Raw genomic sequence first — 26,176 nt, forward strand, 5'->3', positions numbered from 1 at the left:
TATAGTTATGGTAAAAATTAACAATTGGGTATGTGGACTGAGAAGAAATTTGGATTCAGAAATAATTAGAAGTTGGTGGCTGAGTTAGTGTGGAACATGGTACTCTGACTGTGAAGGAGAGAGATCAGGAGTGAGCAAAGTAGATACATTGGGTAAATTAAAAGAAAGAGTACAATGCAATGTAAATTAAGATTGAGTCTGTAGCCTAGCAGGTGTGCAGAGGGTTGGTGAAGCTATGGTTCTGGTAGTTCCTATATTGGAGATTCTGGTTCCTTCTTCTTACAGTGAAGTCAATAATAGGGAGCCAGGATGAGAAAACCTGGTCATTTTCCATCTTGGGATGATAAGTTCCAGGCTCTCTGTGGCTTCTACAATGGAAGATAGAATGCCTGTGAGTGGAGAGGGTATATGTCCAGTAGGAGAGAGAGCAGCACGGATATATATTGAGGTCCCTGATGGATTTGAAATGAGAAATGATCCCTTACCCAGCAGGAACCCTCTTTGCAATGTAGAGAAGATAAAATACAAAAATGAGAATCCAACAACAGTTCTCCTAATGTTTTAATGGCCCAAATAAAAGCAGATCTTTCCCCCTTATCCTAAGGATACATCAGTGTAGAACATCTGGTAATGCATTGCTTATAAACTTCCCAAACTCTGGCCCTGAAAAGCTTTCCCACAAAGAAGTAAATCACAGGATTCAGGCAACTGTTGAGGAAGGCAAAGAAAGTGGAACATATCAAGCCCAGATCAATGAATTCTTCCCAGAAGCAGCCCTGGACAGCTTTCAACCAGAAGAGGTATTCCAGCACAGCAAAGCAATGGTATGGAGTCCAGCATATTATAAAAACAGTCACTATGGTAAGGATGAGACTGGTGGCTTTAGTATTGTTTATCTTTCCTGTTCTCTTTAGGTTGGTATTGGTCCGACTTCTCAAGGAGATGATCATATGAGAGCTAAAGAAGATGATGGCAACAAGGGGGAGGATGAAGCCTACCATGCTCATCTTAATAACCTTGATAGATAACCATATTTCATGGGGAAACTGAAGTATACAGGAAGAAATGTTCAGATTTGGGACAGTTTCTACTGATCGAAATAGAAAAGTGGGGATGCTTAGGAGGCCACCCAAGAACCAGATGAAAGCACAAATGATTTGGGCTTGTCGCTGGCTACGTTGCATCTGGCTGCTCATGGTGTGGACTAGAGCCATATACCGGTCCCTGCTGATGGCCACCACCAAAAAGATGCTTATGAACAAGTTGGCCTTGGTGGCTCCATTGATGACGTAGCAAAGAACATGGCTAAATGGCCAATTGAACTGCTCCCGAATATTTTCTGCCCAAAAGGGCAAGCCCATGACAAATACCAAGTCAGATGCTGATAGGTTAGTCAAGTAAATTTCTGCCACAGTTAGGCGTCTTCTGGACAAGAGGAAGACGAACAGGGCAAATATATTCCCTAGTAAACCCAAACAACAGATGACAATGATTGATGTTGGCAGAACCCTGTACAGCATATCCCAGAGCTCTTTTCTGTCCACACAGTAGCTTGTATTGTTCTGAAAGGTGTTCATTTATTTTGAGATGGAAAATTCTGGAGGTTTCTGCTTCTGACTTCAATCTAAAAGGAACTACAAATAGGAAAGTGTGAATCTCTTGTTCCTCAACAACAACAAAAACAACAATAAAGAACAAAAGGAAAAGTATTAATTCTTCCTTTCCCACCTCACCCTACCCTATCCTAGCAAAGAAAACAGTTTGTTTTCCACCATAACGATTATAATGATCCCATATAATTATGTTGTGCTGCTAAATGACCTTGTTCAACTATTAGGGTGCAGGGGGCAATGAAAATATATTGAAGGAGGCAGCTGGGTGGCTCAGTGGATTGAGAGCCAGGCTTAGAGATGGGAGGTCCTAGGTTCAAATATGGCCTCAGACACTTCCCAGCTGTGTGACCCTGGACAAGTCATTTACCCCCCATTGGCTTTCCTGCTGCTATTTTGGAAAAAACTTGGCCCTGAGTTCCTGCTTTTCTGATTGATGACTGCCATCCTGTGACCACCATTTTATTTGGTCTTCTAAGATTCTCTAAGTATACTATCATATTATCCTCAAAGAGAGATAGTTATGTTTCCTCATTGATTACTTAATTTCTTGGATTTCTTTTTTGTCTCTAATTGGTAAAGCTAGTTTTTATTGTACAATAGTAAATAATAATGGTGATAATGGGCATCCTTACTTCACTCCTGATCTTATTGGGAAGATGATACTTGCTGATGATTTTTTAATTTTTAATTTTTTTGAAACATTTCTTTAATTAATTAATTTAGAATATTTTCCCATGGTTTTAAGATTAATGTTCTTTCCCTGTTTGCTGATGGTTTTAAATAAATACTACTTATTTATTTTTATTCCCAGTGCTAAGCAAAGTTCTTAATAAAGACTATATTGATAATCTATCCATCTGTTTTATATGTCTATTATATCTCTCTACTATTATCTAGCTTGGTTGATTGGTTTGTTATTGCCCTTTGTTCTTGAAGAGGACCTAAATGAAATCACTAGGTGATATCTTTTGACATATATAAATGAGTTTTAAGTGACTCAGCTGAATGAAGTTGTTGGCCTTATTCTGTCTTCCAGAGTCATCTAAGTCTAGTGGCAAGATTAAAGTCAAGATGACTTGTGATGATTCAGGATGCAGTGGATGACCTTGGCTTCTCTGATGCCACCCAGTCTAGAGCCCTCCACAATTCTAATTCTCTCCTCCTTCTAAAAGAAGTCTTTGCATGCCTCCCCCACCCACAACTCACTGATGGTTTGAGACCTGTCAGCTACTTTCAACCTAATTTAGTCCATCCACTGAGACAGTTTACCAGAGTGGCCATTTTGCATGGTACTGCTTCTTGGAGCCACAGCTGAGAGCCTGGTGGCAGGTGGTCACCAAAGGAGGCAAGCAGCCTAAAAGGGCTTGACAATCCCTCACACCAGAGGTACGAGTCTTTCTCTAGCACCTCATATATCCCCATTATATTTTCTATTTACTATCTATCATCTGCCATCTATTTATATTATCTACCTATTTATATCTCTCTGTAATCGAATTACTATCTATTTATCTACTATTGTCTTTCTACCTACTCTCTGTCAATCTATAGTGACAATGACTTCTTGTCATTTACCATCTACTACTATCATCTATTTCTCCTATCAGCACACTATAATTTACTATCAATCTCCTGCTATCAACTATATATTTACTCTCATTTATTTATCTATTCACTATCATCTCTCTATTTTATTTGTAATCTGTCTTCTATTTATTATCATTCATATATGTGTATGCATATATTAATCTATCTTTAATAAGTGCTGCAATGCCACAGCCCTTGGATGAAGGAGAGTGGTTGGGTCCCTAGCTGAGGACAGGAAAGGCTTTTCAGTCTCTTTTGGTGGGTTGAGTTTGCCAGCCCAGTTCTATAGCAGTCTAGGCTCGTTGGGTAGGATGTAAGAGTGGCCCACTTGTAAACACAAATTCAGAAAAAGAGAGCAGCTATGGAATGAAAAGCATGGAAATCCAGGCTCCAAAGGGTTTGACATGGGCTTAGGCTACATGGTTTATGAGGAGTAGGTGAAAGAGGTGATTTTTGCCATTTGAGTCAAAGTCAGTTACCAGAGATTTTCTTTAGGCGACTGTCCCAGGACCTCTTTTCTTTCTACATCTTCTCATTTGTGGATCGCATCAGCTCTTATGATTTCAATAACCATCTCTGTGCACTGATATCTCTTACACATATATATATATTCAACCTATTCCTTGAAGGAAAAAGAGTTAAGGGAAGTATGGAATGGTGATGGGCTATGAAAAGCTGATTTGGTTTGTGCAGCAGGGAGCACAAACCACTGGCGTTTTCCCAACCAAATGAAGTGTTCCAACAGTTACTCACTGTATTTTTGTTGTAACTTTATATCTTCCACCACTCTATGTAAAAAGAAAAAAAAACCTAGATTTTTTTCTTCAAAATCTCACAATTCCTTGCATGTGTGATTAATGCCATAAGAAAAGTTTGGATTTCCAGGGAGAAAGAAACTACTTCTTTAATGTTGCTGGAGTTTGTGAAGGGAAGATGAGCAGAGTGTGATTGATTCTATCTGGAATTCACAAATATAATGAAGGCAAATTTGAAATAGTACCAGAATTTGCAAGTACAGAGAAAGGTTACTAACATAAATGTAGATTTACTCTTTTTTTTTTTAAACCCTTACCTTCCGTCTTGGAGTCAATACTGTGTATTGGCTCCAAGGCAGAAGAGTGGTAAAGGCTAGGCAATGGGGGTTAAGTGACTTGCACAGGGTCACACAGCTGGGAAGTGTCTGAGGCCAGATTTGAAACTAGGACCTAGATTTACTCTTATACCTAGAAGAGATACCTCCTCTTCAGGCAAAATTGGGGCAAGTCAGGGGAAGGGGGGATCTGTAAGTTCTTTGAGGGCAGGAAACATTTCACATTTGCCTTTATTCCCAGAACTTAGCACAGCACCAGGGCAAGTTCTGATTGCTTTCTTCTCTTTTTTAGAGAATCAGGAACTTAGCAAATGTTCACTGATTGGATAAAGTAGGTCAGAAAAATGCCAGACGAGAGAAGTTTCCTGGGAAGGGGAAAGGAAGGGAACTGTAGTGAGACTTCTTGAATAGGTAAAAGGAAATGTCGAGGCTTAGCCAGTGAGAGAATTGTAATGAAATCCCCCAATGAATTTAAGTACAGAGCTTAGGCATCAAGAAATTAAGAACAATAAACTGGCCATGCTCTTATTGATTCTCAGGACCAGTCTTAAGCAAAAACAGAAGAGTTACTGTAATTTCTGAGTATCTTTACAAATGACACCAATTTCTATCTCATTACTTGTTTAATTTGTAGTTATTGATAATAAAAACTTTTTCAGATCATTGTAATACCATCAGGGACCAAGGGCAGGGAGAAGAGAGGAAATAATAGATTTTCCTCTCCAGAGGATATAGGAAAGTAAGGGCAAATGATGCCACTGAAACTTGGAAAAGGGTGACACTGGACTGGTCCAAATGTATGTCAGTGTCACAAGAGTCTTGATGGGAACTAGATTTGGATTCTCTGTCTCTCATGATGGGTCCACACAAGTTCATCATCAGGGGTCATGGCAGTACCCGAATCCAAAGAGCATAATGGAAGGGCAGATGGTAAGGTCTTAAGGAACTTAGGACACACTGTCAAGGCAAGTGGTATTTTTGCTTCAACAAAAAATGCTGCTGTGAACATTTTTTCCTTCATTATTTCCTTCATTTTTTTTTAAATTTGGATTTTTGACTTCAAACTAATTTCCAGAATGGCTAGATAAATGGACATCTTTACCAATAGTGTGGTAATGTGACTGACTTTCCATGGTCCCTTTGGCAATTTTCCTTTTTAGTAGTTTTTGAAATTGATGTGAAGTGGAACATCAGAGTCATTTGTGCATTTCTCTTCCTGTTAGTGAGTGAGATTCTTTTACTATATAGCTGTTGATGGTTTTCTTGTCTTGAACCACCTGTTGATTCATTTATTTGGAAATGGCTATTGTTCTCATACAGGATGTCCCAAAGTCCGAGTATAGTTGTAAGCCATTGAAGTTTACATCTGTACTTGGACTGGGAATACACTGTACCTTTGAATGTTTCCTTTATGTTTTGATCTTATACCTATACCAGAGAAACTTACTGCAAATAATTTTTTCTCATTTATCTGTTTCCCTTCTGATTTTAGTTTTGCTGTTTCTGCAAAATTTCCTTGTGTATGTAATAAAAACTGTCCATTTAATATTCTGTGATATTCTCTATCCCTTGTTTATTCAAGAAGTTTTCCATTAGTTACACTTAGAAAAAGAATCTCATCTCCTCATCTACTCTAATTTGTTTGTGACCTTTTATTTCTAGGAACAGGTTGGTCCAATGTTGGTCCAAATCTAATTTTTCCCAAACTGTTTTCCAGTTTTCACAGTACTTTTTAATTTTTTTTTAAACTCTTATCTTCCAGCTTGGAGTCAATACTGTGTATTGGTTCCAAGTCAGAAGAGTGGTAAGGGCTAGGCAATGGGGGTCAAGTGACTTACCTAGGGTCACTGGGAAGTGTTTGAGGTTATATTTGAACCTAGGACTTCCCTTCTCTAGGCCTGGCTCTCAATCCACTGAGCTACCCAGCTGCCCCTTCACAGTACTTTTTGTTGAGCAGTAAGTCCTTTTAATTAAGATGTAGTCGCTAGAGTTTTACAATTTATGGCCCATTATGTTACTGTGTTTCTTTGATTCTGGATTGTATGTTTCTATGATCAATTCTCCTATTTTTTGAACATTACCAAAAAGTTTTTTAAAAATTTTATAGTATTTTATTTGATCATTTCCATGCATTATTCATTAAAGACAAAGATCATTTTCTTTTCCTCCCTCCCACCCCCCGTAGCCAACGCATGATTCCACTGGGTATCACATGTGTTCTTGATTTGAACCCATTGCCATGTTGTTAATATTTGCATTAGAGTGTTCGCTTAGAGTCTCTCCTCTGTCATGTCCCCTCAACCGCTGTAGTCAGGCAGTTGCTTTTCCTCGGTGTTTCTACTCCCTCAGTTTGTCCTCTGCTTATGGATAGTGTTTTTTCTCCTAGATCCCTGCAGATTGTTCAGGGACATTACACCGCCACTAATGGAGAAGTCCATTACGTTCGATTATACCACAGTGTATTAGTCTCTGTGTACAGTGTTCTCCTGGTTCTGCTCCTCTCGCTCTGCATCACTTCCTGGAGGTCGTTCCAGCCTCCATGGATTTCCTCCACTTTATTATTCCTTTTTGCACAATAATATTCCATCACCAACATATACCACAATTTGTTCAGCCATTCCCCAATTGATGGGCATCCCCTCGTTTTCCAGTTTTTGGCCACCACAAACTGCACAGCTATGAATATTTTTGTACAAGTCTTTTTGTCCATTATCTCTTTGGGGTACAGACCCAGCAGTGCTATGGCTGGATCAAAGGGTAGACATTCTTTTATCGCCCTTTGGGCATAGTTCCAAATTGCCCTCCAGAATGGCTGGATCAGTTCACAACTCCACCAGCAATGAATTAATGTCCCTACTTTGCCACATCCCCTCCAGCATTCACTACTTTCCATAGCTGTTATGTTAGCCAATCTGCTAGGTGTGAGGTGATACCTCAGAGTTGTTTTGATTTGCATCTCTCTGATTATAAGAGATTTAGAACACTTTTTCATGTGCTTATTAATAGTTTTAATTTCTTTATCTGAGAACTGCCTATCCATGTCCCTTGCCCATTTATCAATTGGGGAATGGCTTGATTTTTTGTACAATTGATTTAGTTCTTTTTAAATTTGAGTAATTAAACCTTTGTCAGAGGTTTTTATGAAGATTTTTTCCCAATTTGTTGTTTTCCTTCTGATTTTAGTTACATTGGTTTTGTTTGTACAAAAGCCTTTTAATTTGATGTAGTCGAAATTATTTATTTTACATTTTGTGATTCTTTCTATGTCTTGCTTGGTTTTAAAGTCTTTCCCCTCCCGAAGGTCTGACATGTATACTATTCTGTGTTTACCCAATTTACTTATGGTTTCCTTCTTTATGTTTAAGTCACTCACCCATTTTGAATTTATCTTGGTGTAGGGTGTCAGGTGTTGATCAATTCCTAATCTCTCCCACACTGTCTTCCAATTTTCCCAGCAGTTCTTATCGAATAGTGGATTTTTGTCCCAAAAGCTGGGATCTTTGGGTTTATTGTATACTGTCTTGCTGAGGTCGCTTTCCCCAGTCTAGTCCACTGATCCTCCTTTCTGTCTCTTAGCCAGTACCAAATTGTTTTGATGACTGCTGCTTTGTAATATAGTTTGAGGTCTGGGACTGCTAGGCCCCCCTCATTTGTGTTTTTTTTTTCATTATTTCCCTGGATATCCTTGATCTTTTGTTATTCCAAATGAACTTTGTTATGGTTTTTTCCAAATAAGTAAAGAATTTTTTTGGGAGTTCCATGGGTATGACACTAAATAGATAAATAAGTTTGGGTAGGATGGTCATTTTTATTATATTGGCTCGTCCTACCCATGAGCAGTTCCAATTGCTCAAGTCTAGTTTTAGTTGTGTGGTGAGTGTTTTGTAGTTATGTTCATATAGTTCCTGTGTTTGTCTCGGGAGGTAGATTCCTAGGTATTTTATTTTGTCTAAGGTGATTTTGAATGGGATTTCTCTTTCTAGTTTTTGTTGCTGAGCTGTGTTGGAGATATATAGAAAAGCTGATGACTTATGTGGGTTTATTTTGTATCCTGCAACTTTGCTAAAGTTGTTGATTATTTCAATTAGCTTTTTGGTTGAATCTCTAGGATTCTTTAAGTAGACCATCATGTCATCTGCAAAGAGTGATAACTTGGTCTCCTCCTTGCCTATTTTGATGCCTTCAATTTCTTTTTCTTCTCTAATTGCTACTGCTAGTGTTTCTAGTACAATGTCAAATAGTAGAGGTGATAATGGGCATCCTTGTTTCACTCCTGATCTTATTGGGAATGCATCTAGTTTATCCCCATTGCAAATGATATTAGCTGATGGTTTTAGATATATACTGTTTATTATTTTTAGGAATGACCCTTCCATTCCTATGCTTTCTAGTGTTTTTAATAGGAATGGGTGTTGTATTTTATCAAAGGCTTTTTCTGCGTCTATTGAGATAATCATGTGGTTCTTGTTGGTTTGCTTGTTGATGTGGTCAATTATGTGGATGGTTTTCCTAATATTGAACCAGCCCTGCATCCCTGGTATAAATCCTACTTGATCATGGTGGATGACCCTTCTGATCACTTGCTGGAGTCTTTTTGCTAGTATCCTATTTAAGATTTTTGCATCTATATTCATTAGGGAGATTTGTCTATAATTTTCTTTCTCTGTTTTTGGCCTGCCTGGTTTTGGAATCAGTACCATGTTTGTGTCATAAAAGGAGTTTGGTAGAACTCCCTCTTTGCTTATTATGTCAAATAGTTTGTATAGTATTGGGATTAACTGTTCTCTGAATGTTTGATAGAATTCACTGGTGAATCCATCAGGCCCTGGGGATTTTTTCTTAGGAAGTTCTTTGATGGCTTGTTGGATTTCATTTTCTGATATGGGATTATTTAAGAATTCTATTTCCTCTTCTGTTAGTCTAGGCAGTTTGTATTTTTGTAAATATTCATCCATATCACTTAAATTGGTATATTTATTGCCATATAATTGGGCAAAGTAATTTTTAATGATTGCCTTAATTTCCTCTTCCTCAGAGGTGATGTCCCCCTTTTCATCTTTGATGCTGTTAATTTGCTTTTCTTCCTTCCTTTTTTTAATTAGATTGACCAGTAGTTTGTCTATTTTGTTTTTTTTTTTCAAAGTACCAGCTTCTTGTCTTATTTATTAAATTAATAGTTCTATCACTTTTGATTTTATTAATTTCTCCCTTAATTTTTAGGATTTCTAGTTTGGTTTTCTGCTGGGGGTTTTTAATACCAAAAAGTTTTAATGATTACTGCTTTGTAGTATAAAGAGCTGATTCTGCTAAGTTCCTCTCATACTTTTTCATTATTTTCCTCTAGATTCATTATCTACAGAAGAATAATTTAATTTTAATTTTTCTTGCTCTTTAAAGTCATACCTTTGGGAAGTTTCATTTTTATGGCATTGAATAAGTAATTTAATGGAAGTAAGATAATAATTTTTATTTTATTGGCATGTGTTAACCATGAACAATATATGTTTTTCCAATCATTAGAGTTGTCTTTATTCTTGTAAACAGTGTTTTGTGATCTTATTAATATAATTCCTGTGTGTCTTGATAAGTAGGCTTACAAATATTTTATATATATTCTGTATTTTAAATGAAATTTTCCCTTTTCATCTTGTCCTGCTGGGTTTTCATTGAGAATATGCAGAAAGGCTAATGATTTTTTGTGAGTTTATTTTATATCCTGCTATTTTACTGAAAGTTATTAATTGTTTTAATTTTTTTTTTGTTATATCTCTAGGATTCTCTAAGTAGATCTTCATATCATCTGCAAAGAGTGATAGTTTAGTTTCCTCTTTGCTTTTTGCATATTCCTTCAAATTTTTTTCTTATCTTTTGCTACAGCTAACATTTCTAATACTGTATAAAATAATAGTTGTGATAATAATAAACATCCTTGATTTACTCATTATTTTGTTGGAAAATCTTTTATCATTTCTCTATTACATATATTACAGGCTCTTGGTTTTAAATAGTCTTATAATCTTCAAGAAATATCACTTGTTCCTTTGTTTTTAATACTTTTGAACAGAAATTGATATTGCATTTTGTCAAAGGCTTTTCCTACATCTTGTGGTCTAATTTTGTAATATTTATTGTTTTTGTTATTAATATGTCCCATGATGTTTATAGTTTTCCTAATATTAAACCTGCCCTGTATTCTTGGTTTAAATCCAATCTGCTTATAGTATATATATATATATATATATATATATATATATATATACATATTACACACACACATATATATGTAATATATACAAATTTTTTTGCATTGATACCCATTAGGGATATCAATCTATAGTTTTGCTTCTCTCTACTTTAGGTAGTAAGAGCACAGTTTTATCAGTAGTAATAACATATTTTTTTATTTTTATTCATACATTTTTCATATTTTTCAATTTTTACAGTTTGCATAATGTTAGAATGAAGTATTTTGTGATTTTTTGTGGAATTCACTTGGAAAACCAATTAGGAAACTTTTGGAAGGAGTTTATATCTTTTTCAACATTTTTTTCTAATGTTTGTTATTTAAATTTTTTCTTTTATCTGGCCTCAGATACTTTCTAGTTGTGTGACCCTGGGAAGGTCACCGAATCCAATTTGCCTAAAATTAGGACATAAGGTAAGGATTTAAAAAATTCTCTATAATTCTATTATTCATTCTGGGTCTTTAATATTTTTGTAAATATTAATTCATTTCATTTAGCTTATCAATTTTGTTATCCTACATTTGAGTAAAATAATTTCTAATTTCCTTTATTGTTTTATTTTTGAAAAATCTCTTTTTTCATTTTTGACATTGATGATTTATTTTTCTTTAATTAAAAATTAAATTAGCTAATGATTTATCTATTTTCTTAATTTGCCTTCAAAACAGCTACTTGTTATATTTGTTAATTCTATTTTTTTCTTCCTTTCCATTTTATCTTTTCTTTGATTTTCAGAATTTCTATTTTGCAGAATTCATAGAGAACCAGGCCTGGAATCAGAAGGACATGGGTTCAAATCTAGGCTCAGATACTTTTTATCTGTATGACCCTGGACGAGTTACTTAAATCTATTTGCATAGTTTTTACCCTTCTGTCTTAGAGTTGTTACTAAGACGAAGGTAAGGATGAAAAATTTTTTTCTTTTTTAAATTTTAGTTGGGGCTTTTTGATTTGTGATTTTCTATTTTTTTAGTTGAATGCCCAATTCATTGATCTGCTCTTCTCACTTCTGTTGATGAAAAATGCTTAGGGATATAAATTTCCCCTTATGTGCTGTTTTGACATTTAACTCCAAAGTTTCAGGATATTGTCTCTTGATTGTCATTTTTTGGGAGATGAAGCAGTCTAAATTTCCTATGATTTGTTCTTTGATCCATAAATTCTTTAGCATTTCTTTAGTATTTATTTGTTAACTTTTTTTTTTTGTAAATGCCCTTTATTGCTAATAATTTTAAATTATTATGGTCAGCAAAAGGTATCATTCCTGCTTTTCTTAATTTGTTTATGAGATTTTTATACTCCAAAACCTGGTTACTTTTAACAAAGGTGCCATACTGGGTTAAGAAATGTATATATTCTTTTATATTCCCATTTAATAATTGGTATAAGAAAAGGTTATTGAACATTTAAGAAATGCTATTCAGGTCTTTAACTTTTTCAAATTTATTTTTTTGTTAAATTTGTTTAGATCTGTGTTACATGGCAGTCCCAACTATTATTGTTTTGTTATTTATTTTTCATATTTCCTTCAAATTTTCTTCAAATTCAAAGGTTATCACATTTAGTGCATAATTAAATACTGTTATTATTTTATTGTCCATGATGACTTTAAACATAATACCATTTTCCTGTTATCTTTTTTATTGCTATTTACTATTACTATTTTACATTTTTACTGTTTACTCTATTTTTACTGTTGCTTTTTCTGAGATCATGATTATTACTTCTGCTCTTCTGAGTATTCTTGAAACATCACAAAGCCTGCTTCAGTCTCCTATTCTTAGTCTGGATAAATTTTTATATTTAAAATTAACTTTTTATGAATAACATCTTGACTATATTAGTACACCAAATTCTTTGCATGTGTGCATATGTATCTAATCCTCTTTACTTTATCTAAATATGAATGAGGTTCATTCTTTGGGAATGATTCCCATTCTTCTGATCCATTTTTCCATTATTATATACTCTTCTTGTGACACATCCCATTTATGAGACATTATAAATTCCACTAACTTCTTCCTCAATTCATACAGAATGTATTCCTTTTTGCCTCCGTTTTCCTTCTTTCAAGACCTTTGATACAATACTAAACTAGTAATAATCTATTTGCTTCATTTAATTCTTTTACCTTTGAAGACATTAGGACATTGTCTCTCCTCTCTCTTTTAGAATATAAGCATTTAATCATAACTTTACCTTTATTATTTCTCATGTGTTTAACTTTCTAGATTTATTTTGGTCCTAGTATTGGAAATTCAGTGTTTCAACAAGAGTACTTGATGTTCTTCTATTTTTGTTCAGGTCCATTTTTTCCTCCTGGTGGGATTATGCTTGAGTTTATGTGGTAAATCATTCTTGATTGAAAGCTATTAGAATTAGTTTTTTTGAATATTGTATTCTAAGATTTTTTTCTTCTTCATAATGATTATTGTCAAGCTTGGTGTAATCCTAAATGTTGTTCTTGGTACTTGAATCTTCTTTTGCTGATGGCTTACAGATTTTTTCCCCTTTAATATTGAAGCTCTGTATTTTGGTGGTAGCATTTCTTGGAATTTTCCTTCTGGGATTTCCCTCAGGAGCTGACTAGTGGATTCTTTCCATTTTCATTTTGCCCCCTGGTTTTAATATATCTGGATTTTTTAAATGACTTCTCAAAATATGATGTCTATGAACTTTTTCTTGGCTTATACTTTTTTAGAAAGTACAATGACTCTTAAAGTATCTCTCTCCACTTGCTATATTCCAGTTGTTTTTAACAGAAGGTACATTGTTTTCTTTTCTTTTTTCCAATATTGATTTTATTCAATTATTTCTTATCATTTCATTGAATAGTTGAGTTCTCTTTGGAGCATTCTAATTTTCAAGGAAGTTCATTTTCATGGGAGGCTTATTATCTTTGAATATATTTTTCTTTCCATTATTGCCTTCTCCCGGTAGCTCTTATTATATTTCTCATCTCTTGCTTTCTTTTCTCCAAGTAATAGTGCAATCCTTGTATGCAAGCTGTTTTTTCCCTGAGGCTTTTAATCTATTTGTTGTGAAGTTATTCTCTCTTTCTGAGTCTTCCAAACTCCCTAAGGTTTTGTTGGTGGGAGCTACCATTAGTTTATATACTACTGGGAGTTCCCTCATGGATTTCCATTTCCCTTGGGAGTTCCCTGGATAGAGCACCAATCAGTCATTCAGTTAGTCAATAAGGATTTATTAAATGTCTCTTGTATGCCAGGCACAGTACTAAATGCTATGGATACAGAGAAAAGCAAATGGCACTTCCTTCTCTCAAGAAGCCAACACTCTAATGGGGGAGATAACACAAAAACAACTATGTACAAACAGAAGGCATGTAGGAAAAATCATAGGAAAGCACCAGCATTCAGAGAAATTGGAACGTCTATTTATAGAAGGTGAGATTTTAGCCAGAAATTGAAGGAAACAAGAAGCAGAAATGAGGAAGGAGAGAATTCCAGGCATGGGGGACAGCTCGTGTAATCAGGAGATGGAGAGTCTTGTTTGACAAATAGCAAGAAGATCAGTGTCATTTGATGGCAGTTTGGCTTCCTATATTTGACACAGTCATTGTGGATCATACCTTGCAGATGAATATTCCTTTCCCAAGTGGTGGAGAGAATTCCCTGACAAGGTCAAGATGAAAATCAGATAGAGCATTTCAAGTTGCGAGGCAGAGGGAGAGGTGAAATGAAAACAGGTTATAATCAGAAAAAGTAACATCAGAGACCATAAACATGGGAGTAGAACATCTGTGAGTGATGGCAAGATCAAGAGTATGACCATCTCTCCATGAAGTGAGATGGAGGAATAGGTCATAGGCAAGGAACAAGTTGAGGAACTAGGAAGAAAGGGTGTTTGAGGGAGTATCAACAGATATGTTTGTGGAGTTGGAAATTCTTGAATCCCTAAAACTACATTACCAAAAATTCCTTCTGTGTTTCTACTTCCACAGTTCTTCCTCTCAATGTGGATAGCATCCCTTCTCATAAATCCCTTGGGATTGTCCTGGATCATTGCATTGTTATCAGTAGCAGAGTCAATTACATATAATCGTCCCACAATCTTTCAGTTTCTGTGTACAATGTTCTCCAGGTTCTGCTCATTTCATTCTGCATCAGTTTGTGGAGGTCTTTCTAGCTCACATGGAAATCAAGCAATTTATCATTCCTTGTGCCCAAAAGTATTCCATCACCATCATATACCATGATTTGCTCAGCCATTCCCCAGTTGAGGGACACCCCCTCATTTTCCAATTTTTTGCCACCACAAAGAGCAAGGCTATAAATATTTTTGTACAAACATTTTTCATTATCTTTTTGGATATTACCAATATTTTAATTACAATACATAGAAACTCTTTTGTAAAGATTAAAATTAATATTCAATAACATATTTTAAAAGTTTTATTAATAATGACTAAAGTAAAAGAACTACCTAAACTCAGCCCATTCTCAAAAGAAGAAAGAGGGAGGAGTCACACATGTGACCACACAAATGTGGAGGCAGGAAAAGGGACAATGATTCTAGATAATATAGAAAGGAATTTTGGGTAATGTTGTTTTAGGGGTTCAAGAATTTCCAACTATACATGTTGAAGTTCCTAAGTATGAAGTTCCCAAGTTCCCAACAAGAGTTGAGAAGAAGAGACTATGAACTAGGTACCAAAATAGAATTTTTAAAATTTTATCGTTCAGCATGGAGAAAGTCTTCTGACTTCATAATCAGGGGGGATTCTTTACTACCAAGATTAACATAGAGGCATAGCAATTCAATTTCTTTGGAAAGAAATTTCTTGTAGCAAACATGAAGAGTTCCTAACCTTGAAATCCCATGAACTCTTAAAAGAACCCTTTCTTCAGAGTCAAGGGATTTGGGAAGAAGGAAGGAAGGAAGGAAACATGCATTTATTAAGGTAAGTGCTTTACAAATATTCTCTCATTTTATTTTTGCAACAACTCTGGGAGGTAAGTGCTATTGTTATCCCCATTTTACAGTTAAGTAAACTGAGGCAAACAGGTTACATGTCTTGCTTAGGATCATAGAGCTAGTAAGTGTTTGAGGTCTGATTTGAACTCAGGTCTATCCTGACTAGAGGACTGGGGTTTTATCTACTGTGCCACCTAGCTGCCTCAGCTTTGAGTTTCTGCTCTGAGATACTACGAGTTGGTCTTTGGGCAAGTAACATAACTTTTCTGGATTTCAGTTTCTTCAGGTGTAAAATGGGGGAGATGGAATAAATGCTATCTATGACACTTTCTAATTCCACATCCAAGGATCTTGTATTTCTTGTATCTTCTTCATCACTTGAAGGTTGGGGGGAGGTTAAGGAGAACAAAGCTGACAATGACCCAACACTCAAAAGAAAAATTCTCCACATTATATGATTTTTGTGTTTTGGAGAAATCCTGGCTACCTCAGAAATGTCTTCATGTGATGCTGAAAATATTTTTCAGCAATAAATGAAGATGTTAAATCTTCATTTAACATGGAGAGATACATTTGAAAATGCAAACATGGTGACTATTATTTATATTTACTTCTAGGAGACAGAACAAATACTCTCCTAGAGATATGGGATAAGAGTGAGGGCCTGAGGAGAAAGAAAGGAAGACCAGTAAAATAAGTTTTGGACTTAATCTTCATTACTACCACTAACATATTGTGTGCCTCTTTAGCCTCTGGGCTTTAGTTTTCTCATCTTTGAAGTTGGGAAAATGGATGAGATGAGCATTAAGGTCCCTTCCAGCTCTAATACTTGAAGATTCTATGATTCCAAGGAAGAAATACAACTTTTACTGACCATAATACAGCAAAAAATAATTACATTCCATAAAAGGCTTTTGAAGAAAAAATTACAAATTAATTGGAGAGCAACTTAATCCTGAAAAAGTGGTGGGTCAGAGAACAGAGATTTTACCCACAAAGACATACATGGGAACTTTATGAATACAACTATAAAATACTCTAAAAATGCATAGCTGAGTAACTGAAGAAATATTAATTGTTCTTGGATAGGCAAAGCCAATGACAATATTAATAATGTAATTTACTTATTAAATGTCATGTCAATTGAATTGCTAGAGAACTACAAAAAATTATAATAGAGTTGATATGGAGGAACAAAAAAAGTAAAGAATCTCAAGGAAAATAATGAAAAAAATGAGAAGGAAGCAGACATAGCAGTATTAGATCTCATATTATGTTACAAAGCATTGGGGGCAGCTGGGTAGCCCAGTGGATTGAGAACCAGGCCTAGAGACATGAGTTATTGGGTTCAAATATGGCCTCAGACACTTCCTAACTGTGTGATCCTGTAACCTCCATTGCCTAGCCATTTCTAGTCTTCTGCCTTGTTACCAATACATAGTATTGATTCCATGGAGGAAGGTAAGGGTTTAAAAAAAAACAAAGAAAACTCCAAATCATTGATCATCAGAATAATTTGTTCTTGGTTAATAAATGGAGAGATTGATCAGTGGAACAGATTAACTATAGAAGTAAGTTAACACAGTTGTATAGTGTTTGATAAATCCCAAGATCCTAGCTACCAGTGCAAGAAATCACTGAAAGGAAAAACTGTTAGAAAAACTGGAAAGAAGTCTGGCAGAAATTAGATATAGACTATCTGAAATTCTATACAAGGCAAATTCCAAATGAATATTTGACTTATTGCGTAAAGGATGATGCCATAAATTAGGTATGAAAAGAATAACTACTTTTTGGACTTAATGGATAGGCAAATAGTTCATAACTAAATACAGGATAGCAAGGTCTAAAGAAGTTAAATGCACAATTTTGATGACCTAAAATAAAAAATATATACAAACAAAATCAATGCAGCTAAAATTAACTAGGAAAAATATCTTTGCAGTAAATTTTCTGCAAATTAGATAAAAGTCTAATTTCCAAGATGTATGAGCAACTGATTCAAATGTTTAAAATTGAGAGCCATTACTTTATTTGATAAAGAATAAAAGGGAGAAAATGAATTGGCAGTTTTCAAAGGAAGAAATCTAAGCTATTAATAGCCAAGAGGAAAAAAAAATATACTCCAGATCACTAATGATGAGACATATACATTAATGCAACTCTGAGATTTCACTTTACACTTATCAGACTGACAAAGCTGACTAAAAAGGAAAATGAGAAATGTTGGAGAGGCTACCAGAAAATAGGTACACTGAGGGTGGAGCTATGAATTGGTCCAGCCATTCTAGAAAGCAATTTGGAATTAGGTCCCAAAAGTCACTAAATGGTTCAATCTTCAATCCGGTGATAACCACTTCTAGGCTTATTACCTAAATAAACAAAGAGGAAAAGTATCCATAATAATAGCTCTTTTATGTGATGGCAAGGAACTGGAAAATAAAAGTGATTAGAAATTAGGGAATCACGGAACAAATTATGACATGTGAGTGTAATTGAATGTTATAATTTTGTTGGAGGTCATGAAAAGGACAGTTTCAGAAAACAAACAAACCTGGGAAGACTTGTTTGCCCTAATACAGAGTGAAATGAGCAGAACCAGAATAATTTATATCATAACAAAACATTTAAGTGAATAACTTTGAAAGACTTAAGTACTTTGATGAATGCAATAACTAATTATGATTGCATTGATGATGAAATATATTATCCATCTTTATTGAGACAGAAATAACAGAGACAACATATATAGTATGAATTCTCACAATTTTCATGTCCAAAAAAAATCTCATTTTTTTTAGCCTGTTGGTTGTGAGAATTCATTTTGCTTGATTATGCACATTTGTTAAATGGATTTTTTTCCCTAAAGGGAAAGAGGACAAAATCCCCAAATAAATATAAATCCCAGATCTCTTTGAATACATACAAAAATCATTTTAATATAGATCCCAGGTGTAATATGCTCTGACTTTAATGATTTTTAAGAACCCTACCTGATTCCTCCAATTGTTAGTTCTGTCTTTCTTGTATTTTTTTCTTTGTATTATTTTTAATGTATTTTATTTTTACTTCTTTAACCATTTCCCTCCTTCCTTTCTTCTTGTATTTCCCTATTAGAATGTAAATTCCTCTAGGAAAGGGTTTCATTTTTATCTTTTATTCTATAGTGCCTAGAATAGTACCTTGTCCATAGTAGGTACTTAAATGTTTATAGAACTGAATTGAACTGAATTGAATTTGTGCTTTAGTGAATGATAGTTTTTCCAACAGTGATGTGGGCTATTTAGAAGCATAGATATTTTAACCAATAAATTACCTTTCTTCAAAATAGCACTTAAAATATAAATAAAATAAAGCATGATGTGTTTTAACTCTGAAAATCTTTGGTTTATGGTTATAAAATGGCATATAAACATGAGCTATAAATAATTATGAAAAATAATTACCACATTTGGTGTATAACTATTAAAAGTTAACCTACCATATTTTAGAAGTAAAAAAAAATTACATCTTACCACACGAATGTTGAAATAGTACTATGAAGAATGCTTTCATATTTCATAATTTACAGAATATGGATGTTTTGAATGTGGAGTAGGAAAAGTTTTGGATCAGGAATCAGGAGATCTGATTCTAGTCCCCCTTCTAATGCAAACTCAATATTAAATTCAGATTTCCAATAGAGTCATTTTTCCTTGCTGGATCATACTTTTCTTATTTGTAAGATACGTAGCTGATACCTCCTAATTATAAAATTCTATGCTCATTTCTTTAACCTAAAATCAACAACCACATGTGTATATATACACATATATACACATACATACACAAACAACTCTGGAATAACATTCTTTTTCATTCCTCTTTGGAAACAAATCCTTCCAAAAAGGCAGAAGTGCCCGAGACATACTTGTTAAATTGAATTGTTATTAACAGAAAAAATTTGCGTACATGAGTGAGTGAAAAGCCAAATAATATTCAAACATTTAAGAAAAGAAACAAAGTATTTCCAGAGAATTTGGCTCTAGCCCCATAATTTAAAATAGCTGAAAACTCAAACTTAGAAAAAGTTTGTCAGTTACTTACATGCCAAAGATATGGAACAGATTCGATGTGCTCTGTTAGCTGTTTGTAATTTTAAGGGAACTGACCAGGGAGATGTTTTTCTGTGTTCTGGTACAGACTTAAAACAAAAAGCTTTTCATTTAATTTCACAAGCTCAGCCTTAATGATGTCATCGATAGTCATGTAGTAAAATGAGGAGGCAAAAGAAATAATTCAGAACTTTGAAAAATTTAGTGTATGTACATTGTCCCAAGAATTCCATGACAATTTGTTTTGGTGACAGTTGGAAAGCTTGAATTCTAGTCCCAGTTTTATTATTAACTCCAGGTAGTTTATGGTTCTATAACTTTTTTTAGGTCTCAAAGGCAGTTTTTGGCATAGATTGGTAGTTTCTGGAAGACAGTTAGTCAACATATGTTTCCTCAAAGCTCCTTCTCTGCTTGCTTTGAATCAGAGTTTTAATAACAGGATTAATTGACATTTCTTGGAAGAGGAAGTGCTTTGAGATGAACACAGGGTACTTTCTTGCCAGAAAGTAATTTGTGCTACATTTTAACCCCTTACAAAACCCTGTTATAGAAAGGATATAAGAGGTATTAAATTGAGTTTTGTAATATTCCCAGATATGTAAAACATATTATACTTTTTTCTAACCTTATCTATCAGTTTTTCAGGTCTTTTAGGAATTAACCTGAATGTATCAAGTTGAAATGTTTGAGAGCCATAAGTCTCATATCCCTGAAATGCATTTATTTTTCATATAAAAATCCTTTTATCTTGGGTTTGTCCAACTACGATGATTTCCTCCTGGAAAACAATATTCTGGTATCTCCTTCTCCAGATACAGGTGGTTCCAAATACTCATGACTTCAACTTAAATGTGGATGACTCCCAAATTCTGTCATAAAAGAGTACTGGACATTAAGTCAGGAGAGACCAAGGTGTGAAGCCTGGCCCTGAGACTCTACTAGTTCTGTGACCCTTATTCTGCTTCTTCATCTGTAAAGTGGAGATACTGATATGTGCAGTACCTAGCCCTCAGGGTTGTTGTGAAGAAAGTATTTAGTAAATATTAAAATATATGTGTTTATCTATGTATATCTTATATTTGCGTGTCTGTATATGTGTGTATGTGTCTACACATATAAATATTCTGGGCTTCCGAGATTGGAGTCAGAAACCAATGCATATATATATATACATATATATATATATATGTATATGTATATGAGAATTGGTTTCTGATCATTACCTTGACCCAAGAAGTGCAAAACATTACATCTATCTGTCTGTCTGACTGTTTGCCTGCCTGCCCTCCTGTCTGACTGTCCACCTGCCTGCCTGTCTATCTATCTATCTATCTATCTATCTATCTATCTATCTATCTATCTATCTAGCTAGCTAGCTATCTATCTACCTATCCATCCATCCATCCATCCATCCATCCATCCATCCATCCATCCATCCATCCATCCATCTATCTATCCATCTATCTATCTATCTATCTATCTATCTATCTATCTATCTATCTATCCATCCATCTATCTATCTATCGGTTTCTAACAAGTCCTAACTAAAGAGAAGGCCAGATAATGAAGTGTTTAACTATGAAGAAGAATCTATACCTTGTTATTTCTTAATGAAATTTAGTTCCTTGATTGAATTGGAAGGAACAGCACTATTGGCTGGACAAAGATTGGCCAGGCCCCTGATGATCCCTTAAAAAGCTGAAATCCCCAGATCAAAGAATCAGTTCAGGCAGGAGTAAACAATTTATTCATTGATTCCCCCAAAGGGGATCACTTTTTATCCCTATTCAGAGAAAGATAAAGGGTAAAGTGGAGGTGAGGAGTAGAAGAGACATATTAGAGGTACCAATGTGGGCATCAATCATCTGAAAAGGAGGTAGGTAGTCACACGATGAGAATAAAGCATGATGATCTCAGATGTACTAGGATGTACTTAAATTTACAAAACCTACAGAAAGGCTTTAGCCAAAAGGCTTTAGCCAAATATTTAGGAGATTTATGGAAGTTCATGGACAAGAATTTTCCAGGATTAGAGATCCATAGGGAATCATTCTACTTTGGTGTGGGTTCTTTCTCTACCCTGGGATCTCGAGTCCAAAAATCCATTAAAGTGTGACCTATGTCTCAAAGCCTATTTGCATGGTATCTCTTAACTGGTGGTGAATGATTATTCAATGCTCCATGCCTATGTGAGAGGGCAGTTAGCAAGAGCTTGAGAAAGGAGCGGTCCTGATCTTTAGAGTTCTAGCTTTAAGAGATAAGACACATAGTTCCAGATTTTCATCAGGTCCAAGAAAGGAGAGAGATTCTGGGAAGAAGCTGATCTGTAGAGGAGCTAGCATCTTTATCACATTCCTATCTATAGCTTATTTCTTCTGTATTCACTCTGGCTGGTTGACAGCAGAAATGTTCTATCCCTTTCCTAATGTAAAATCAGACATGGGCCATGTATCTGTCTAGGGGAGGTTCCACACTACAAGAACTTTCTCTCTCTCTCTCTCTCTCTCTCTCTCTCTCTCTCTCTCTCTCTCTCTCTCTCTCTCTCTCTCTCTCTCTCTCTCTCTCTCTCTCTCTCTCTCTCTTTTACCATCTGGGCCGTAGTCTATGTTGTTTCTGAAACTGTCTCTGTCCCTTCTCCTGTACCTACCTCATGCCCACAAAGAAGGGCCAATAACTCCCCAACCCTCCCTTTCAGAAGAAATTGAACAAATCCCCTATAACCCAACAAGGATATAGGTATGGATTAAGGTTCTTTACACCAGACATCAAGTTCATTGATTCTTCCTTCTAAATGTCTCATTCATTACATTACATTCCCAGTGTCACTATAGTAGTTGATTTTTCACAATGATCTAGAAAAATTCTAGAATAGATTATTAAAGAGATAATTAATGAACATTTAGAAAAATAAATAGTGATCACAAATATTTGGCTCTGTTTGTAATGTCCTGCATCAATTGGATGACTATTTCAGAAGTTTCATTTCTTTTTAGCCTTAGCTCCACATAATTAAGTCCCGAGAGTTAAAAAAAAAAAAAACCAAACAAGAGACTAATTATTTAAGGCCATATTCCCTTGGGTGATATTTGAAACTCTCTTGGTTGAACTGAGCTATTTTGCTCCCAATGGAAGAGCTCATTCACTTTGTATTGTTTAGTATATTCTCATAGGTGTACCGTCTCTGATTTCTCTTATGCTATTGCCTTGGATAAATGGATTTGTTCATTAGTTGCTATGTGTGTTCATTTTGGTTCTGGCATTTAGTGGGAAGAGAGTTAAGCCTTGGATATATAACTTAGGACACTTTTTACTTATTTAGAGATCAGGAAAACAACTAGGACCTGAAAATTATTTCTTTTGGAGAAATGTTATTTAAGGGAGAAGACACATATAACTTTAGCTTTCTCCCTTTCTCTCTGAAGAAAGTAGAGTGGCCAGGCTCTGGCACACAACCTCCTACTTTCCCTCTCCACAGGGATCAAAGTTTGTCTTGGAGGTAGTGGAAGGAGGAGGCTTTATAGATAGTTAATCTTGGTTTACTGAGAAACATATCTAGACAGATCCATATGGACAAACATAATCTATATGGGCAAAATAACACATACACACATATGCACACACACATACACATACATAGTCACATACCCTTAAAAAACATTTCATGTCACCTAAAATGAAAGCCTTGCAGTTATTATCCATTTCTCTTTCTTCTCTACACCAGACACCAAGTTCATTGATTCTTCCTTCTAAATGTCTTGTTCATTACATTACATTCCCAGTGTCACTGTAGTAGTTGATTTTTCATGATCTTCTGGAAAAAGTCTAGAATAGATTATTAAAGAGATTACTAAAGAGAACATTTAGAAAAATAAACAATGATCAAAAATATAATTTGGCTCCATGAAGAAAAGACCATGCTAACTTTAATTACTTTTTTTTTTAAACAGGGCCACTAAATTGGTAAGTTGAGGGACCATGATAGACATAGTTTACCTATATTTTAGCAAAAGTTTGATAAAGCATCTCATGGTATTCTTAAGGAAAAGAAGAAGAGAGTTGGGTTAGAGAACAATATTAGTAGGTACATTTGGGACTGGCTGTATAGTTGGACTCAAGGAGGAGATTTTAATGATTTGTTGTTAACTTAATATGAAATTTTCAAAGAAGTGCCCTAGGGATTTGTGTTCATCCTTGTGCTATTTAAATTTCTATCAATTAATTGGATAAAAAACATAATGGGTTATCCAGGTTGTTGATATCCCATATTTAGGAAAGATAGCTTATGCACTGGATGGCAGAATCAGGATATAGAAAGATTTTGATAGATTTAGGCAAAATCCAAGATTAAACTGAATAATAAATGAATGTAAACTTATTTTTAAATATGGCATAAGTATAAACTCTTTGATTTGGGTTTAAACACAAGCACAAGATGAGTAGAAATGGCAAGGCAGCTTTTCTGGAAAAGTCATCAAGACTTAAGTGAATTTCAAACTCAATATCAATCAACATTGCAGCAGCAATAACTAATAATGTCATGGACTGGGTCAAGAAAGGAATAGCTGAGGACTTCCGGGTAAGCATGACAGTAGTCTAGACGTGGGACTCTTCCTTTCCCCAGCACCCACTGAAATAGACTATCTCAAAAGAACATAAAAACCATTTTCAGAAGAACGGAGGAATTCTACAGTAGGGCTCAGCATTGAAGTTATATGCGGTTTGGGCATTTCTACACTAAAAGAGGGTGAAAAAGCTCCCATCCAAATGTGAACTGATCTACCCTCCACCACCCCACCTACAGAGCTAGAGTCATAGTCAGTGAGTACCAGAATCAGCGAGTGAGCGAGGGACATCTCTATGTCCTTGGGAGCTGACTAGGACCACTGGGACCTACCCTTGAGAGCAGCTACACCGGAAACCCCAGCGTGCTGGGGAGCGCAGACTGTGGGTACCCCCGCAAACAGCAGAGGCTGCTGAGATTTGAGAGCTTGCCTCAGGCAAAAACCTTGCTCCTTAACTTCATAAACAGAGAACCTGCCCATCTCACTCAGATTTCTGACTAAAAAGGGAAGGAAAAACCACTAGAGGGATGGCTAATTTTGCCCAGGACCAACAAACACCCTCCAAGAAAAACAGGAAGAAGGCATTGACACTGGAAAATTTTTATGGAGGGAAAACAAAGGCTACAGAGGAAATAGAGGAAGAAATTCAAACAAAGTAAAAACTTAAAAAAAATGGAAATTGTCCACAAGCTCTGGAAGAATTCAAATTGGAGCTTATCAAAAAGATAGAAGCCTTCTGGAAAGAAAAGTGGGAAATAAGTCAAAGAGAAAACAACAGTCTAAAGGACAAGAACTCCCAATTGGAGAAACAGCTGGAAGCCACAAAAAGCAGGATAGACCAAACTGAAAAAGAAAACCAGTCTTTAAAGACCAGAATTAGGCAACTGGAAGACAATGATCTTGCAAAACAGCAAGAATTAATAAAGCAAAGTCAAAAGACTAACCAAATAGAAGAAAACATAAAATATCTCACTGACAAGATGACAGATCAGGAACACAGATCACAACAAGACAATTTGAGAATCAGTGGTCTACCTTAAAATCCAGAAATAAACAGAAATCTTGACATCATACTACAAGAAATTATCCAAGAAAATTGCCCTGATGTTCTGGAACAAGAGGGAAAAATAGACATTGAAAGAGTTCATAGAACACCCTCTACACTAAATTCCCAAAAGACAACTCCTAGGAATGTAATTGCCAAATTCCAGAGCTTTCAAACTAAGGAGAAAATTCTACAATAAGCCAAAAAGATACAATTCAGGTACCAAGGAGCACCAATCAGGATCTCAGAAGACCTGGCAGCTTTCACACTAAAGGACCACAAGGTCTGGAACACAATATTCAGAAAGGCAAGAGAACTGGGTCTTCAAACCAAGAATCATCTATCCATCAAAACTGACTATATACTTCCAGGGGAAAGTATGGGCATTCAACAAAATAGAAGATTTCCAAGTAGTTGTAAGGAAAAGACCAGAACTAAGTGGAAAGTTTGATATTTAAACACAAAGATCAAGAGAAACATGACAAGGTAAATATGAAAGAGAGAGAAAAGGAGAAAAATGTTTTTTTTTAAATTAAAACTCTCTTCTTTAAGGGCTACAATTAGATCAAATTATATATATTAATATATGGGGAAATGTTATTTGTAACTCTCAAAAATTGTATTCATTATTATAGTAATTAGAAAAATCACTCATAAGAAAAGATTGGGGCATTAAGGGCTATAAGATGATATGCAAAAAAACAAAAAAGGTGGGGGGAATCCATTATGGTACAAGAGATACTTGAAGAAATAAAATGAATATAATAATCTTTTTTCACACAAAGATACACATGGGAAGGGGAGGGGAAGAATACTCTTATAAGAAGGAGAGGAAGAGAGTGCTAATAGGTAATACTTAAACCTTACTCTCAGTGAAATCAACTTTGAGAGGGAAGAGCATCCAGATTCATTGGGATCTTGAATTCTATCTTATCCTATAGGGTAAGGGAGAAGGGGAAACTAAGGAGGTTATGGGGTAGGGAGTACAAAAAGGGAGGGAAG

At 35.1% G+C, this 26,176-nt stretch overlaps 1 protein-coding gene across 1 annotated transcript; it reads right to left on the reverse strand.

Annotated features, from left to right (window-relative positions):
• Nucleotides 1-484: 484 nt before the first annotated feature.
• On the reverse strand, nt 485-20,188 carry BDKRB1 (bradykinin receptor B1). The gene is made up of 2 exons (XM_007473623.3): nt 19,560-20,188; nt 485-1,634 (listed from the first exon to the last, which is right to left on the reverse strand). The coding sequence occupies exon 2, from the start codon at nt 1,575-1,577 to the stop codon at nt 600-602; it is 978 nt and encodes a 325-aa protein (XP_007473685.1). The 5' UTR covers nt 1,578-1,634; nt 19,560-20,188; the 3' UTR covers nt 485-599.
• Between the last annotated feature and the right edge of the window lie 5,988 nt (nt 20,189-26,176).

The sequence above is a fragment of the Monodelphis domestica genome, chromosome 1, assembly GCF_027887165.1.
Source record: "Monodelphis domestica isolate mMonDom1 chromosome 1, mMonDom1.pri, whole genome shotgun sequence".
In the NCBI taxonomy this organism is placed as follows: Eukaryota; Metazoa; Chordata; class Mammalia; order Didelphimorphia; family Didelphidae; genus Monodelphis; species Monodelphis domestica.

Excerpts from the sequence above, each read along its gene's own strand:
- BDKRB1 (XM_007473623.3), bottom strand. The coding sequence starts at position 1,577 with ATGAACACCTTTCAGAACAATACAAGCTACTGTGTGGACAGAAAAGAG.